Here is a 17,588-nt window from a genome sequence, read left to right on the forward strand (position 1 = left end):
CGACCCTTAGCTGACAACTATTGGATTGGAAATTACAATTTGGAGCAGATGGTCACTTTCAAATTAGACTTGCATAGCCAGACCTATCTGCACAGTTTGTTTTAGCGCTGTGCCAGTGCTGGAGAAAGGTCTGACTCAACCTGTTATCATTCTTTTAAACTAATCACAATCATCTTGGGTGGCAACGGTGCCCTTGCAAAAGGTAACGCGCAGATGGTAGAAGGGGAGAAGTCCAACTGAAATAACTGGCAAATTGCAGGATTAATCACCGTATTCCCATCCCCCCATTATAAATGTGAATTATGGCCGTGTTTCCATTGTATCCTGTCACTTAAAGTTGCTTTAAGTGTTATTTTCTTAATAAAATAAATCTTAAATAGCTCTATATTCCAACAGTAGTCACTGTTATCAGGTGTTTGGTGGGTAACAGCGTCTCTCCTCCTCCTGCTCATGTAGTAGAAAAGAAAAGTATGGTGTCCCTGCCCGCTTTATCCAATCAGGACAGAAAAACTGGACACAGTCGTCCTGTGTTCAGACTATTTCTAAGTTAATAACGCTCATCAGCCTCAGCTATACCTTCTGCTTTGTGCTGCTTAGCAAATGTTAGCATGCTGACACGCTAACCTAAGGTGGTAACGGAGTAAAAAATGACATTAACACGGTTGAATTAAAACTTACTTTATGCGTAATTGTTCACACAAAGCAATGACTATTTCACACACGTCTTCACATCACCCAACATTACCTTTAGCACCTTTACCTTTTAACGTTATACCATCAAATTTTACGTGACCCTTTGACTTTTACACAAGTCACGCACATGTCTTCACACTGTTAGCACCTGACAAACCTTTGATAAACCTCTCTGATATGTCGCCACAGACGGTTTTTCTGCTAAATAATAAAAACTAATGAGGGAAAACGAGCGTTATAGCCTCACAGAGCTGCTAGCGTGACTTCAGACTCTCCCCCTGAGCCAAACGCTGCCACGTCCGGTCACTTCTGGAAGGCGCCTGACTGTCATGCGTGTGGTCGCTCAGTTTGGCGGGTGAAATGTATGTTTGTGCATCTGCGCGGGACACGTGAGGCCGGCTGCTTCAGCAAGGTCGCAGCTGCATCCACGAAAAAGGCATTTTAGGACGACGGAAGATAAATTTAAAGCCCTTTTGCGTTATCAGCCAACTTCAAACAGACTATCTGCAGCTAATGGAGACGGTGATTACCAACAATGCAACGGATAGTTCCCAAACTGAAGTCTCCGGGGAGGGCTGCTGAGACTTGTGAGGATATGGAGTCGCTCTCTGCCTCTCTCTTGCCTGTGCTATTTCAGAATCAAAGTGCTCATCGTTCATCTATTATTCAATCTGTTTCACTCCACTGTTTCTCTTTCTGTTTTCACATACACCATTTAGCCTCAGCCCACTTGGTGGAGCTGTATTTATTTTTGGACTCCTCGTTTTTTTCCTCCGCTCATGACGTTGAAGTCCTTCCATCACTGTGTCGTCCTTTTTGTGCAGATGACACGTGCATGTTGTATTGTACATGTGTTTTGCGATTAATTATTGATCGATCAGTCTTTTTGTATTTGCTGATTTATTCATCTTGTAATCGATTACAATTCCCCAGAGCCCAAGCTGTCAAAATACGTCGAATATGTCACAATGCTTGATATGTAACATAACTTGATAAACAAAACCGTTTATTGATTGTCAAAACAGTTGACACTGAGCTCATATGAATTTTCTGTCAATCAGCGAATCGATTAATTATCTAATCAGCTGCTTTATAATAACGAGGGTTGTTCCGATACAGATACCAGTATCGGAAATGCCGCATATACTGCCTAAAATACTGGAATCGTTATGGGCGAGAACACAAGTCTGTGCACTGATCTAATATCATGTAATTTATTTATAGGAAACAGGACCCTGCTACTTCCCTCCTGACTGCAGCCGCCAAGTTATGAATTTCTAAACAACCATTTCTGACTCTATGAACTCGACCATATTTATAGCAAAACAATTAGCAGCTATTTTAATCATCACTCCGTGTTTGTATAGTTAACTCCGTGTGGGCTCGAGGCTTTTAGCATTCATAACATACCTGAGGTGGACGGGGAAACGAGAGATGGGCAGTCCATACATTGCTCCATCTATATGTATAAAAACATGTTTCCATCCTGACATGCAGAAGACTTGTAGCATTTGTGGCAGCGAGTATGAAGTTCAACCAGTCTTTTGAGCACATTGTCATCAGAGCAAGTATAAATTAATACATGACTATCAGAATTTCACAGCAGCACCCTAAAAAACATTTAACAGATTTTGTGGGAACACTGTTCCCTCCTGACTTTAACTCCTGGGACACGTGTTCCCGTGTGTCCCCCAACATTTACACCACTGCTGGTACAAAATATGCAGATTTTTAAAAGAGCCGTTGTTGCTTTTATTTACTATATCGTCACTTTTCAGCTGTCCATGTATCTCTGGCATTGGTGGCTTTGAATGTTTCACATTAACGCAGGTGTTCAGTAATCGTCGGGAAAATATTCATACTTCTTAAAGCAACGTTATGTAGAAATTGGCATTTTGTGCGATTTGGGTGCAACACCGCTGTCGTAAATACAAATCCCAGGTGTGTAACAGTTTGTCAGACGTGATGTAGGTGCCGACTACAAACAGAACTCACATCGTTACAGTGTTATGTGTTGAAAAGTTGTATGTTGAGGTAAACATGTGTGTGACGCTGTGATCCTACCCTCTCACGGAAGTTACATAGAGCAGAAACAAGTGATGGAGACACCATTCACCTTATTACAAGACACTGTACCATCAAAATGATTTTGAAGCTTTTACATAATGTTGCTTTAATCTAAATAAACCATATAAACCTTTCCTGGATTGTGTTGAAAGTGTCTATAGTGCGACAAATCTGAAAACAGCATTGTTTCTCGAAGCTCATGAAGAGTTTTGGAGAAACGGGGATTTAACAGGACGGTGACGGGGCGAATTTAGTTACATGAACTAAGCCTGGGAAAGGAAAGTGTGTTTAACAATGTGACGGCAAACACACTAATAGACTGCTAATGCACGTCTAGAAGCTATAAGAGAGGATATAGTTGATTGCCTTTCCTATCTAAGTGCAGACTGTAACCTCTGTGTAGCCCTGTTCGAATTTAAACAGAGTGTGTGTGTGTGTGTGTGTGTTGTGCTTTGGAGACCAGGCTCTAAAAGGTTTTTTTAGGATGCTGTTTTTAACTTCATTTTTCCATCCATGGACAGAAGCTTTAATAATACAGTTTCATTACACAGGGTACTAGTTTCTCTGGCAGAATAATTTAAATCCCACCAAAAAAAAGGGGGGAAGGGAGGTTCAATCCCGGCTTTTTGGCTTTACCTTGAATTAATTGGCATCAGCGGCGGTGTGTGTGCAGGCCGAGGTCACTGCAGTCAGCACTCAGAGCTAATGAAAGGAAAAAAGGGAAACAAAGGAGGCCTGGTGCACAAACGTCTCAGCAATCCAGCTTGTTTGGTTGCCTTTTTTTTGCAATAAAGGGAGTTTTGGCATAAAAGGAATAACACCGAGCCACTTTTAGCTATTTAGGGAAGTATACTGAGTGTTGTTCAGATGTCGTCAAAGTGATCCAACAACATCACTAATGCTTCTTGATGTTTTTACAACCTGAGGTTTGTCCCTTCATGAGTCTCAACACCAGCAGCCTGGTGACCGCTGGCTGGCTGTCACCGCCTGTAGTAGATTCCTATTCACGCAGCTCTGAAAGGGCATATTTAATGACCTCTCATTATCATTCCCCTCCGAGGAAATAATTTCCAAACCATCTCTACTTTACTGATTAGGCCTCGAAGGATTCCCCTGATGTCGTTTCCTCCTCTGCCGTCTTTCTTTTCTAATGCGACTCCGTCCCCGGAGTTCTCATTTGTGTAAGTGCTATTCCATGACCTCGCTGTCCCCACAGCTTTTCTTCCAGTTCCTGACTCTCTGTCTTCCGTAAACTTGTTTTATGTAACTTTGATGTCTTTTACCTGTTTGTTTATCTCCCTGTTTTCTCTCTCTCCACAGAATGATACCTGGTCTGAGCTGTACTCCTTCGCTGTATTCAAGGCCATGAGCCACATGCTGTGCATCGGTTATGGCCGGCAGGCCCCGGAGAGTCTCTCAGATATCTGGCTCACCATGCTGAGTATGATTGTAGGAGCTACTTGCTATGCTGTTTTTATTGGCCATGCGACCGCTCTTATTCAGTCCCTGGACTCCTCCAGACGGCAGTATCAGGAAAAGGTGAGAAGCTTCATTAAGTCATCTCTGTCCCGTGTTCTCAACACTTCTCTGTTTGCTGTTTCCTATTAACCGCTTAACATGCAGTTTCACCCTCAGAGGAAAAGTTTGACATTTTGGGAAATACGCTTTCTTGCCAAGAGTTAGACGAGAAAATGAGTGCGCCCTCACGTCTGCACAATGAAGCTACCACCAGCAGTGGCTGACTTAGCTTAGCATGAAGACTGGGAAGAAGTTGGCAGGACAAGTCTGGCTCCATCCAAAGGGAACAAAATCTGCCTCCCAGCAGCTGAAGTTTACTAATTAACACGTCTCAAGTGTGAAAATGAAGAAAATGCTGTCTTATGGGGGATTATGTGCTGAGCGATGTCTTGGTCAGGACCTGTAACTCAACACAAGTGTGGTATCAATCAAATCACAGTAAGAAAGATGTTGAACTGCGTCAATCTACATTAACTCTAAATAATAAAGTCTCCCAGCTTCAAGTTCCTCATACTCCTAAAATGTGTACAGCCAAAGCTAAAAGGTTATGTATCTCAGTAAACCTTAACAATTGATCAAAGTATTGAAATTGTGTCATAAATTTAAAGAATAAACATAAATCGGACATGATTTTAGATAAAGTTAGATAAATAATCACAAAAAACAAACTGATCCAATGATTTTTAGTGATTCTTAATTATTCAATCCTGTTTCTCGCAATCTCTGACGTGAGCCGTCGACCTGCTTCTCTGCTCCTCTGGCATCACATAACTGCACCACATGTTGCCACGCTCTGCCCAACACGAGTGATGACGCAGAGCTGGAGGTGGAGCTCTTGTGGTCTTCACTGTAGATCAATTTGAACAGGATTGGGCAAACAACGACCTCCCATGGCGTTGTCAGGGCTTTCCGTTGTGTACCAGTTAGCTGCTGGCAGCGGTCGGTGTTTACTACGAAACTGGAAGTGCTGACCATGACGTGCAAGGTTCGCAAATGCTGCTGAAGATCAACTTCATCTAGTTTCACAGTTTCTATAGTTGACAACTGACATGTTGTCGCAGCCTCGTGTTACCGTACGTAGAAGATATCTGCAGATTTGAAGAGGATCTCTGGTATCGGAGGATTACTCACTCAATACCTGCTGATACCAGTTTGGGTTTCAGGATTTGTCGGGGACAAAAAGTTGGATGGGTTTCAACTGTGTGTGGCTGCAGGTTGTGAGTTTTGTCGTGACTGACCCGCTGGTCTGTGGTCAGTTTTTTAAAAAATTCTCTTAGTTGATCAGAACAGCGGTGCAGCTCATTAACTCGTGCATATATTCTCTTGTTTTCTTACATTATTGATTATTTGCTCCTGCAGAAATGTAAAAATGTATCATTCTGTTATTCTCTTGTATTCATGTATTCATAATGCAGGATTTGAATATCACGAATATGAATTTTGAAACGTGTAAAAGTGCAGCACGAGGTCACACCGAAACCCTTTCCTTTTGCGTTACGACCTCAATCACACACTCTCAGGTGCTGTTTAACCTCTCATATATATATTATCGTCAGACAGCCTATCAGACATCTTTTTGACACGAGGACGGGGGATCAGAGCGGCGCTGCAGCAGTGGCCTGTATCGGTAACAGTGCAGCAGCCTCTCTGTTTCCAAGCAGAGTCTCGCTGGCTGGGGAGCAGGGGGAGTGTTGCTGGCTTTCAGCAGCCAATCGGAGGCTGCGGGTGTGTTCGGCCAGGTAGAGCCACGTCGCCAGGGGCTGAGCGTGTGTGTGTGTGTGTGTGTGTGTGTGGAGGAGGGGGGGGTGCTGATGTGGGCGAGAGAGAAAGAGATATAGAGAAAGAGGAAGAGAGAGAGAGAGAGTGTGTGTGATATGATGTCCCCTTGGGCAGCGGTAGAATTGATGAGGCAGCAGACCTGTGTGTCCTGCCAATGTCATCCTGAAGGTGACGTAAGCAAACATGGCCGCCTCTCTCTCTCTCTCTCTCTGATCACTCACTCACCGGCTCTCACTCTACCTGCACTCTGTATCATCTGTTATGCGTCTTTAACTATCCCCCCTTTGCATTATCTCATCCCCTCTTTTTCTCTTCTTCTTAAATATCTCCCCCTGATTTCCCCTCTCGTCTCCATCCCTCCCTCTGAATCTGGATTCCTCCCTCTCCTCTTCTTCCCCTCTCTCTATCCTCTCTGGTGCTGGTTGTCCTTGAGAGGTGCAGTGCTACTGCTAACTGTCTGCTACAGGGAGCAAAGAGAGGGGGAGGGGAAAACCTGTGGGAGACGGGAGGGCCCTGTTGTCGACACAAGTCCTGGTGCACTGCGAGACATTCGAGCGCTGTCTTCTTCACGTCGTCTTGGGCGGCCTTATGTCTGGCTAGCATCGCACGGAGCTGCCCAAAGGGGTTTCTTCAGCCATGTGGCCGGACACTTGGGGATAAATCATGTCCAATAAATGGTTTAGGAGACAACGAATCAGCAACTAAAGTGCTTACTGCTGCTCTTGTCTGTGCGCTGTGTCCTGGGTGATGGGAGTTAAAAGGCTGGAGAGGAACCCATTGTGTTTGAGGAATGGTTTCTTCCACCGTGGGGGTCACTGAAATGAGCAAGCTGATGGTGGAAAGTTTTTTCCCGTCAGTTGAATTTGCTCTTCAAGCAGCCTGAAAACTGACAACAACTTAAGTCTTAAGTTGTGTGTGTATAATCCTCAAACTGCCTGTATTTTTGAGGATAAATTGAGGAGAAACATTCATGCGTTCACATTAGAAATTAATGCTGTGTGCTCTGTGAGTATTCACTCTTATTCAGACATTTTCACCACCATCCCAGAATATATATATATATATATATATATATATATTATTCTGCTGAGGGCAGGAAAGAGCATTTCCCCAGAACACTCTTTCTGGCCAGTTGTCACATTTTCTCTTTTTCTTCTGCAGCTCTGTGAGGATTAATATTTGAGCTGAAGATGTGTTTATTAAAAAAAAAAAATAACTATAACGTGTAGGGCAGAAAAGTGCCAGCCGTGCCAGTGAGGCTGATGCTGATGCTGCCGGCTGAATTCGCCACGCCTCCTGATAGGACTGTGAGTGACATTTTTATCATTTAGAGAGTGTTAGCGAAACACGTCTGCTGGCAGTCTGTTACAGCCCCACTGAGGCTCCAGCTAGCATTGTGTGGAGGTTTCCATTTCAGGGCCGGCAGTAATGTCAGACTCACAATCCGTTGCTGGTTAAATTTAAGGGAGAATTGTGCATGGTGGCTTTGGTGCAGAGACCTGTGAGTTATTTATACGTGGTGACAGTGCACACTGACACACAGCAGAGGGGCAGATAGACCTATATAGGAAGAAGCACCTTTGAAAAACAATGCAAATGACAAATTCAGGCACGTGTTTCGAAAGTTACTCTTCACGGTTCATGTTTGTCGATATGCGACCTGCAAAACCTGCATGCTCGGCCCATGGAAACACTTTTTGGTGCATCACATTCTGTGATTTTGACTTTGTGATTACTCTGTTTTATATAATCCACTGCGACGTCACCAGAAAATGCTGCATTAAAGGCCCTTCACACTCATGGTCCTCCCACACAGGTGTTTTCACTGATTTTGCCTGATGAGACCTCCTCTCATCCTGCATTCACACATCTCCAACAGAATTAGAAGAAAAAGGAAAAACCTCCCTTTATTCCGAGTTCACACAGTATCCCAAGATGTTTCCCCCCCACGCAGTTTCTTTTGTGGTGTTGTGTATTTGAAGACGTTTCTTAATATGCAGGTATAAACAAACCCTTCCTTTCACATCGTGTTAATATTGGTTTTCATTTAGATGCAACATACAGGGATGATGATGATGATCGCATGCTAATGTAGTTCTGTTCACCAAGTCGGAGAAATCGTCGCTGTCAGAATACCTAAAAAACTCGGGGGTGGTTTTACTGACTCTGATTTTGGTCTAACAACACGATGTGAACGCCGGCTGTGTGGGCGTGTAGCACTGTGCTTGATTGACGTCTGTCTGACCCTCGGATGAGCTTTTGCTGCAGCTGTTTATGAGGGAGACGAAGCACCTTTATAACTCTTATCGGCTCATGAAGTAAGTTTGGGCTAATAAACCAGAATAAATGAAAACAACTGTGTAGGTGTGTGTGGCCCCTTTACAGCGCTACATTTAACTCCCCATTCATTTGTTCAATGTGACTGAACTGTGTGGTTCTCTATATTCTCGTCGTATAAATGCACAGCGACATAATGAAAGCAGCAGAGAGGAAAGGACGCTGCGCTGCTGCAGTGAGTGCAAGGACAGTCAGTGACAGAGGTTAATGACAGAAAAACGCTGTATAATTTACAACTTTGTGGGTTGCTGTTGTTGTTGTGCTAGCTCCCACTGTTTGTACAACACGATGCACACTAGTTCCTGCCCCCCCCTGCAGGTCTAAGTTAAATTTATACTCTGCCAAACCAAACAGCTCTATAGTGTGAAGTGTGAACATTAAATTCAAACCTTTACATCAATTAATGTCTTTTTATAATGCCACAATAATATTTGAGCTTGATTTATTTAAGCACGTAAAACATCTGCACCTTCGTTCCTGTTTACAATCATTAACATAATGTCTCAGAAACTGAATTAAAATGTATTGTTGCGTGCACCTAAGTCAATAAAGGTGCACCAGTGCAACCGGCGACAGAAGTTAGTCTGGAGCCCTGCATCATCCGACAGACAACTCGTCTGATCAACATGCGAGCTGCGTTTATTTCAATCACTCAGAAGCTGCTTTGGAAAAGTGTGGCACCACTTCCGGTTTAACTGTAAAGTGTGAATAAAATTTATTCAGACGATTTGTTGAGCAGAAATGTTGATTTGCCATCGTAGGAGAAACAAGTGTAACTAATAACAAGCCTGATTGCACAATAGCAGAAACTAAAGTGAAACTAAAGCAGGTAACAGGAGTTCAGCCATTATTCATTTTTATTCTCCACACCTGTGCTTTCACCACAAGTCAACACGTCGATGATAATTAATATAAAGTTCACATAATTGGAGAGTTTTATCTGTAAATCACATCATAAAGTCAGCAGTTTGTGTGGCAGTATGCATAATAAAGGCCACTTTACTCTTTTATTCACAACATTACTAATTTAAGAATTTTTTTCCTCGCGTCAAAATGAATTCAGAGAATGTAATTGGGAGGTTTTTCTTCTGACTTGAATGTGTTCATGAGCTTTTAGTCGTAACGCTGAAACACTGACACTACAAAGAAAGTTATATTTATCGGGGTAATGTGAATAAATAACTTTTCTTACTCTGGGTCACTCACTGCGGACACCAACTGATGGTTACAACCTGCCATATTACAAGTTACATGTGAGCAAAAAATAGATATGCAATAAATTATTAAAAAGCTTCTTACCATCAACCAAACATTTACTCATGTCCGCCATGTTTCTGCATCCCAGACGTTGATTAAACGGTCACATTCGGACCATATTCCTCTGGGTTACTGGCTTTCAACTGAGAAAATTGGATGTGGTTTCTTAGTCAGGCTCCAAAATGATGATGCGCTCTTGTTTGCACATTAAAGATGATAAAAGGTTTTTTAAAGCACTAACAAATATAATTGCAGGGTCAGCGATCAAACCACCAATCTTCAAATCATTAACAGCCGCTTTGTTTCTGGTGTATGTAGCCTTTATTTATCTTTTTAGCTTGTGCATTTTTCTCCACACGTCATTGGTTCTGAGTAGTCAAAGCTGTAACACAGTCGCATCCGTCAACTCGTGTCATCACAGCACAGCAGTGTCTTATTTACATTAATGTATAAAAATGTTCTCATTACGATGTCCTGGACGCTTCTCGTTGGCAGCTCACAGCTTATAATTCCATATTTATGACATTTTATATGACACATTAAATTACGTCTTCATGCAGAACACATTTCAGCTACCAGTGCAGTATGACTTTGGAGAAACAGCTTTAAATGAACTAACGTCGTCTCTCTTTCAACCTACGGATGAACAAATTATTAAAATGGTGACGCAACTTTGTGTTTTGTGCACGCTGATGTTGTAAGCGTATCTAAGCTGGTTGAAAAGAGGGCGAAAAGACATCTTAGACCAAGATGTATGACTTTTTTTGCTGACTTTCTGAGTTGTTGCTCCATCTTGAAGGTGCGTTCACGTGAGTTTATCAAGTCGGCAACTCATTTTTCAGATTATTTCAACACCGCACACGATGACAGACCTTTCAATCACGTGCTGTGTGTTCAGGCTTCCCTTTAAATCCCAGGTTGTGCCTTTAAGACATGCAGCAGACGGTAGACTAGTCATACACCTTTTGCATCAATAATCAGCTCTTAATGGCCTCACGGGGAGTTAAGAGACTAATCTCAGTCAGCAAGACAGAGAGCAGACAGCAGTCTGAGCTCTCTGCCGTGATGTGCACAGGACAGGATACAAGATTGTTTTCTTCCTCCTCCTCCTCCTCCTCCTCTCTGTGCCGCTGCCACCATCAACAACAGTGATCTATCTTCTCTTAGCCAGACTGCTTGTCACTGATCGCTCCAATTATCCACAACCAGGCTGACTTTGCAAACATAGTGGCCAAAGAGATTCCTGCGCCAGCGTCTACAACAAAAACAGCGTCCCTTCGGTTGTGCCAAACGATACACACCGCTCTGTTAGAGAGAGCGTCAGATGAACAAACCCTTATCAGCCGGGCTCCTTTGGTCGTCGCTCCCTTTGACTGAATTATGGGATTTTCAGTGTTTCCTTAGAAGCCTCGTTTCATTTAATGAGACTTTGTACTGTGTGAGACCCCACAGTGTGTTGTTCCTCCCTGTGTACACATCTCCGAGTTGAAGACAGACCAGACAAGCTCTGACTTACCACTATCTGATCTGCTTCTCTTTGGTGAATGTGCTTCATAATATAATGAGGCGATTTTGCAGCGAATTAAGTAAATGAATTATACATCCACATGGCCGTTTGGGATGAACCCGAATTAGACTTTCCAATGGTTGGGAAGTTGTGGGAGGAAGAGAGGAGGAGAGGAGAGGAGAGGAGAGGAGAGGAGAGGAGAGGAGAGGAGAGGAGAGGAAAAGGAGAGGAGAGGAGAGGAGAGGAGAGGAGAGGAGAGGAGAGGAGAGGAGAGGAGAGGAGAGGAGAGGATGGAAAAGGAAAAGAAAGGGTAAGAGAGGAGAGCCAAAGGGAAGGAAAGAAAGGAAAAGAGGACGCAAGAAAGTAAATGAAAGGAAAGGAAAGGAGAGGCAACGAAAAGGAGTAGATGGGAAAGGAAAGGAGAGGAGAGGAAGGGAACAGGAGGAGAGGAGAGGAGAGGAGGGGAGTGGAAAGGAAATGATAGGATATAAGACGAAAGGAAAGGAAAGGAAAGGAAAGGAAAGGAAAGGAAAGGAAAGGAAGCCACAGTAAAGGGTGAAATGAAAAAGGAAATGGAAAGAGAGTCCAACCAAAGGTAAGGCAAGAGAAACTAATGGAAAGGAGGAGAGGAGAGTCAAATAAAAGGAAAGGAAAAGAAAGGTATTGAATGGAAAGGAGAGGAAGGTAACAGAAATGATAGGATGAGAGGAGACGAGAGGGGGGGAGAGGAGAGGAGGAAGGAGGAAAGGGCAGGAGAGGGGAGAGTCATCCAAAGGAAAGGAAAGGAAATGATAGGATGTAAGACGAAAGGAAAGGAAAGAAGAGTAGAGGCAGAGGAAAGGGGAAGATGGAGAAGGAAACGAATAAGAAGGACGGCTAAACAAAACAAAACTAAGAACTAAACAAATGAAAGGAAAGGAAAGAAAAAAGTAAATGAGAGGGGGATATCTGGTAAATATCTGGTTATGTTGGGTCAGTAGTTATTGGAATGAAAAGTGGAAAATATGATCAAAGTGAAAAACAAAACTCTGAACAACAAAATCACAAAAAGCAGCAGTTTAGATGACAAAATGTCAGAGAAGCGTTTTGCTGCCGCACACACACGGTCATCAAAGTGACACAAAATGGATGTCATTTCAACTCTTATTTGGGTGTTTGTCAGTCCTGCGGGTGACGTGACGCGCCGGACAAACGCTCGCTTGCTCCCCTCTCCTCTGTGACACTGGAGTGATTCGAGGTTGGCCTGCCGATGATCGATATGGCTCACTGTGACTTGGCCTCTCAAAGTCAAGGCATTAAAAGCCACTGTCTAAGAACAATCAGATAGGCTTTCGCTGCCTCATTCATTCACATTTTTAGCCGTGTCACAATCTGCCGGAACAAGCTTTGTGTCGAACAACAGCTGCTCGGCCGCTGCGTCTCTGCGGGGAGTGCGAGGTTTTCCCCACACCTGCACTTTGTTCACAATCAGCACTTCTATTCTATGAAAGGCACACCAGCTGCAGCGCTCGCTCTGACACGTCGGGTAAAGAGTTGTGACACGGGGTCATCTCTTCAGGCCACTCTCCATCTGCAGATGTCAGGAAGCAGAGTCACTCATGCAGGTGAAACTTTGTCGTTGTGTAGGAGTTGCCCCCCCGCCGCCGGGGAGACGTTTCCTTAAGTAGATGCTGAATTATTCAAATGTCGCATGTTTCGGTTTATTTATGTTTATGTTAAATGGCAGAAGGAAGCAGAGTGGGTATCAGTCAGGAGCACTGGGCAGAGTGACAACACTGTGTGGTGACCCAACATCCCCTCTGCAGAGACAGTGTGTGGTGTGACTCTAGTGGGGGAGCATTAAAACCTACAGACAGACAAGAATTTGTTTCCACTGTTTTGGCTCTGTAATCCACCACATTGGATTTGAAACAGAGCAGGAAGCATGAGGTTTTAAGCTTTTACCACCTACTGCTCCTCATGTGAGACGGAGGCATTACGTAGACTTATGACAGCCGTCTGCGGCTCAGACTCTTTGCTTTTCAGTCAAAAGCGGCCGCACACAGCTGTAGACATGCTAGCAGCTCTGCGAGGCTGCGTTTCCTGACAACTCGGAAGTCAAAAAGTCAACCTCCTACTCGAAAAAGTACAACCGAGCACCACTCAGAGTCAGAAGTTCTACTTGTAAACCCCGATTTCATGAAGAAGCAGTTGTCTGACGTCACACAAGGCAGCACCCGTGAAGAGGGGGTTGGGTTGTATATCGTGTTTTTGTATCAGGCAGTATGGAAGTGCTGGAAGATAAAATGTGTAATGGCGTACCTCATCTGTGGTTTTACCTCCCCTGTTTGGTTAAACTATGCAAAGAGAAGGCTGTTTTTTGTTTCCATCGGTGGCGTGCACCTGAAACACTTGTAACCCAGCATTAGCCACAGCAGCTACCATGTTGATGTTTAGCAGGTAGTATTTAACACGGTCACCAAAGCTCAACATGTCTGTCACGATAAAACAAAAGGGGACCCAAACGCTACACACACAGGCAGGCAGGCAGGCAGGCAGGTAACCTGAACGAAAAGCGAGCTTTATTAACATAAAGCTGATAATCCAAAATCCAAAAATAGAAGCAACAAAAGGCAGACAGCAGAACAGTTGAAAATCAAGAGCAAAAGCAAACAAAGCACAAACCAGAAATAACACAAGGAAGCAGGAACCAAAAGCAGGAAACACACCCTGAGAAGATGGGACAGGGAGACACAGGAACACGAGGCAAAAGAAGAACTTTAAGCTGATAGGAATGTCTTTAGCCGGTTGGTTTTGGTCATGTATTGGACAAACTTCTCCAGAAGTGAGTCAGGAGATCACCGAAGTTTGAAGACAACAAACAAACTTTAAATTATGGTGTCTACCTTCCTTAAAAGCTGAAAAGTGTTTCACTCTCACTGACAGATCACAAAATGGCAGTTCAGCAGATTATTAATTCCTTGAACGACTCCACCGGTTTCAAAAAGAAGTCTGGTTGTATGTAAGCTTATGAGAAAATGACCCTACTTCTCAGTAAGCACCTTCCTAATGAGTTCACTCAATCGCTCGTTTCAAGTCTTCATCAATACAGAGTGATGTTCATTTAGTAAATTATGGTCCGTTTTAGACGATAAAGCAGGAAAGTCAGATCTAATGAGGATATCTTCCCCGGCTCCGCCCTCTTCTCCCAAATATGGTCACTTCGAGGCCTAAAAAAAGGGTAGTCTGCAGGCCAGTGGGAGAGAAAAAAAGGGTTTTATTGGTAACATATTGGGTGAGCATTAATCAACAGGATAATATTCCCAAACATTCTTTAGTCCAAGTGTCAAGTGAGCACATGTTTCATTTGCTGGAGACCAGACCGAACTTAAAAAGTGCCTGAAACAAGCAAGAACTGAAGAAAGCTGCAGTACCAACCTGGCAGAGCGTCACCGAGGAGGATGCCAAGCGTCTGCTGATGTACACAGGTCAGCGAGTCCAGCCGGCAACTGATAGCAAAAGATTTGCCACCATATGAAACAAGGACGACTGTTTAAGTTTGTGTTGACTTGTTACTTTCTGTCTGATCACACTGAAGCACTGTGTTAAAAAAAACAACATACAGGTCATCTGATGTGGATGTAATCACACTCAAATTAAAGCTAAGAGTCAGCACTTTATCCCCAAAGGTTTTTATTTCATATCAGATCCAGCGTGCTGAAATAAAGAGCCAACAATGCAACAACATATTCCTGATGGACTGCACTGTAAATACTGTGGTTCAGTTAACTTAGTTTCTGATGTTAATTTGAGCATTATTATGGAAAATCTGGAGCTGGAATTACATTACAGTCGCTGTATGTAGGTTGTTTCTTAGCTCAAAATGTGAGTTAGTGTACTGCTGTAATGAAGCCAGCAGAGCAGGGATTTCATCGGCCCCGTACTGCAGGATCGTCCCCGTGTACACAAGAATTCACTTATGTATGACTAGAAATCTTTGTTTGACAAATACGTCTCTCTTTTGCAAACAAGGCGCCAGTCTGTCTGTCTCGGAGTACAAACAATGTCCAATTCAGGCGTTTATCTGATGCTGCTGAGAGCGTGCGAGCAGGTGGACCCTCGTTGTTTTCCTCGGGGCCTCTGAGCAGGATGCAATATTGTCTGAAGCAGAAGTAAACCTGGGTCCTTCCGGTCTCGGGGCGGTCTCGCTACTCCAAAGCCAACCTGCTGAAGACTGTCAGGAGATTGTCACTTGATGCCAGCTGACAGTTTTTGCACACGGTACAGTTTCAGTCCCGATGGGATTGAGGCGGTGTGGATGATGACTTCCTCAGTCCCTGGAAGTTGTGAGTACACAGTAGGTGCCGGACCGCCGAGCTGTCTCTCAAAGTTGGGTGTCGGACAGCTTTATGTCTTTTGAAGCTTTCCATTTTAGTTGAAGTGCACACAGACTGACAGCAGAGCACAAGGAGAAACCTTTATCTCCCAACACTTTACTGTCTGTTCTGTTTATCGACACATCCATCAGCCTCTGTCCTCGACGCGGCGTGGATTTTTGGTTTTCTCAGTGTTCACTCTGGATGGATTGAGATTAGCATATCTTAACAATAGAAGCTGATTGTTTGTGTTGTTGTTGCGTCACTTTCTATCGATCTGGCATTGATTAACTTCTAGGTAGCATTGATGGGGGGAGGGCGAGTGTGGTCATTTCAGTTGACAGCTGAAGGACGTGTGCGTGCGCTGTTTTGTGAGGTTGTTTTTTTTTTTTTTGTTGACTCACTGGTTCATTCTCAGAGAAATACCTTGTTTGTTTCCTTTGATACGCTGAAATCCCTTTTGGAAGCTGTAGTTTGTGTTTGTAATATTTTGTCCACCCGAAAACAAAACACTAGAAAACACCTCTGAGGATAGAAGTACAATTTGATAGCGCTATAAACTACAGCCTTCAAAATGCCCATAAATTTGAACCAGCCCCTCTGTGCATCAGTTTCTTTTTAACCTTCATGAAGGAGGATTTATTGCCGGGCTGTTGTGTTCAAGAAATAAATGTGTTACTATTTATTGAATTTCATATCAAAGAATATATTTTTTCTGCGCTTTTAAGATACATCCTAAAATATCACCTGCATACTTTTTGTACGTCAACTCAATTCCTGCTCGTGTGTAAAGTGTGAACACGTGATCTGATCCCTCGTGCTTTAAAACATGTGTAACCAGGGACGTGTGGAAGTCAGACACAGTTGGGGGTGCTGAGGGGTCAGTCTATTTAATGACGTCGTAGTAAATGGTGTGTGACAGTCATGTTTTTTGTATTCATTTGAACGGTCAGGATAACATGTAACTAACCGTTATTAACAACAATTAACATCAATTTGAGAACATTTTGCACTAAAGCAGACGGCGAACTGGAACGCCAACATAATTTTAGGTCAAAGCAGCCAAATCAGCTGCAGTCAACAACAGCAAGGAGATGAAGAGGGAAAGAAATTCCCCAGACTCCCTTACAGAATCGCTCAATTGTGTGAGTTGTTGAGTTAGAAGAAACTTTATAAACGTTGTGAAGCGCTGTTTCTGACAAATTCTTAATTATTTGGGCTTTCTTGTAAATTCGGCATTTGTTATAGCCTCGTTTTAGCCCACTCAGTGCGTAATCGGTTGCACCAACCTTCAAGGTTTGTGGGTGACTTTGTCTTTTCTTCATAGGTTTTTTTTCTTTAATTACTTTCTTTTCTGTCTATAACTCTTAGCCCCAAGCCCATGTGAAGATGAAAGTCCTCAAAAGATGGTCAAAAATATATAATTTCATATTATAAAAAGGCTCAATAATTACCTGAAAGAGCTGGGCACTGTAGTTTGCAGCAAATGTTTCTCAAACAGGAGTAAAAAGTGCTTTATTTGGGAACTATTTTCAGCTGCGGAGGAAGACACATTTAGCTCTTTAGTGAATATTCACCAGCAGCAGGAACGTATATACAGGATTAACTTCAGACAAACTGCAGTGCCCATTGTTATCATAACAGAGCGACTGTATGACTCGGTGATGTGTTTTCATAATTTTTTTGGACAACGATCGAGCTCTTTGCCACAGATGAATAAGCTCTATAAGGCTTTGACGACACAGACAATACTTGTCGGTATCAATGCATTGTTGGTTTTGGTCTCCTAGCAGTGACAATACAATTAAACATTGTTACAGTTGAAAAGATGTTTTCAAAATTATTCCATGCAGTGTATTAACAGAACATTATCTCTGTCTGTTCTCAGTACAAACAAGTGGAGCAGTACATGTCCTTCCACAAGCTGCCGGCCGACTTCCGACAGAAGATCCACGACTACTATGAGCACAGATACCAGGGCAAGATGTTTGACGAGGAGAGCATTTTGGGAGAACTCAGCGAGCCTCTCAGAGAGGTAAGACGTAAACACAAAATAAGACACGCTCTTTTTTACA

General features: G+C 43.2%; 1 protein-coding gene across 1 annotated transcript in view; it reads left to right on the forward strand.

The window, feature by feature from the left end:
• The window catches only part of LOC141016932 (potassium/sodium hyperpolarization-activated cyclic nucleotide-gated channel 2-like), a 35,604-nt gene that overhangs the window by 15,765 nt on the left and 2,251 nt on the right, over nt 1-17,588 (forward strand). The window contains exons 4-5 of the mRNA XM_073491528.1: nt 4,081-4,299; nt 17,402-17,548. Of these exons, the coding sequence (XP_073347629.1) occupies nt 4,081-4,299; nt 17,402-17,548 (366 nt within the window). The remainder of the gene's footprint in view (nt 1-4,080; nt 4,300-17,401; nt 17,549-17,588) is intronic.

The sequence above is a fragment of the Pagrus major genome, chromosome 21, assembly GCF_040436345.1.
Source record: "Pagrus major chromosome 21, Pma_NU_1.0".
NCBI classification, from domain to species: Eukaryota; Metazoa; Chordata; class Actinopteri; order Spariformes; family Sparidae; genus Pagrus; species Pagrus major.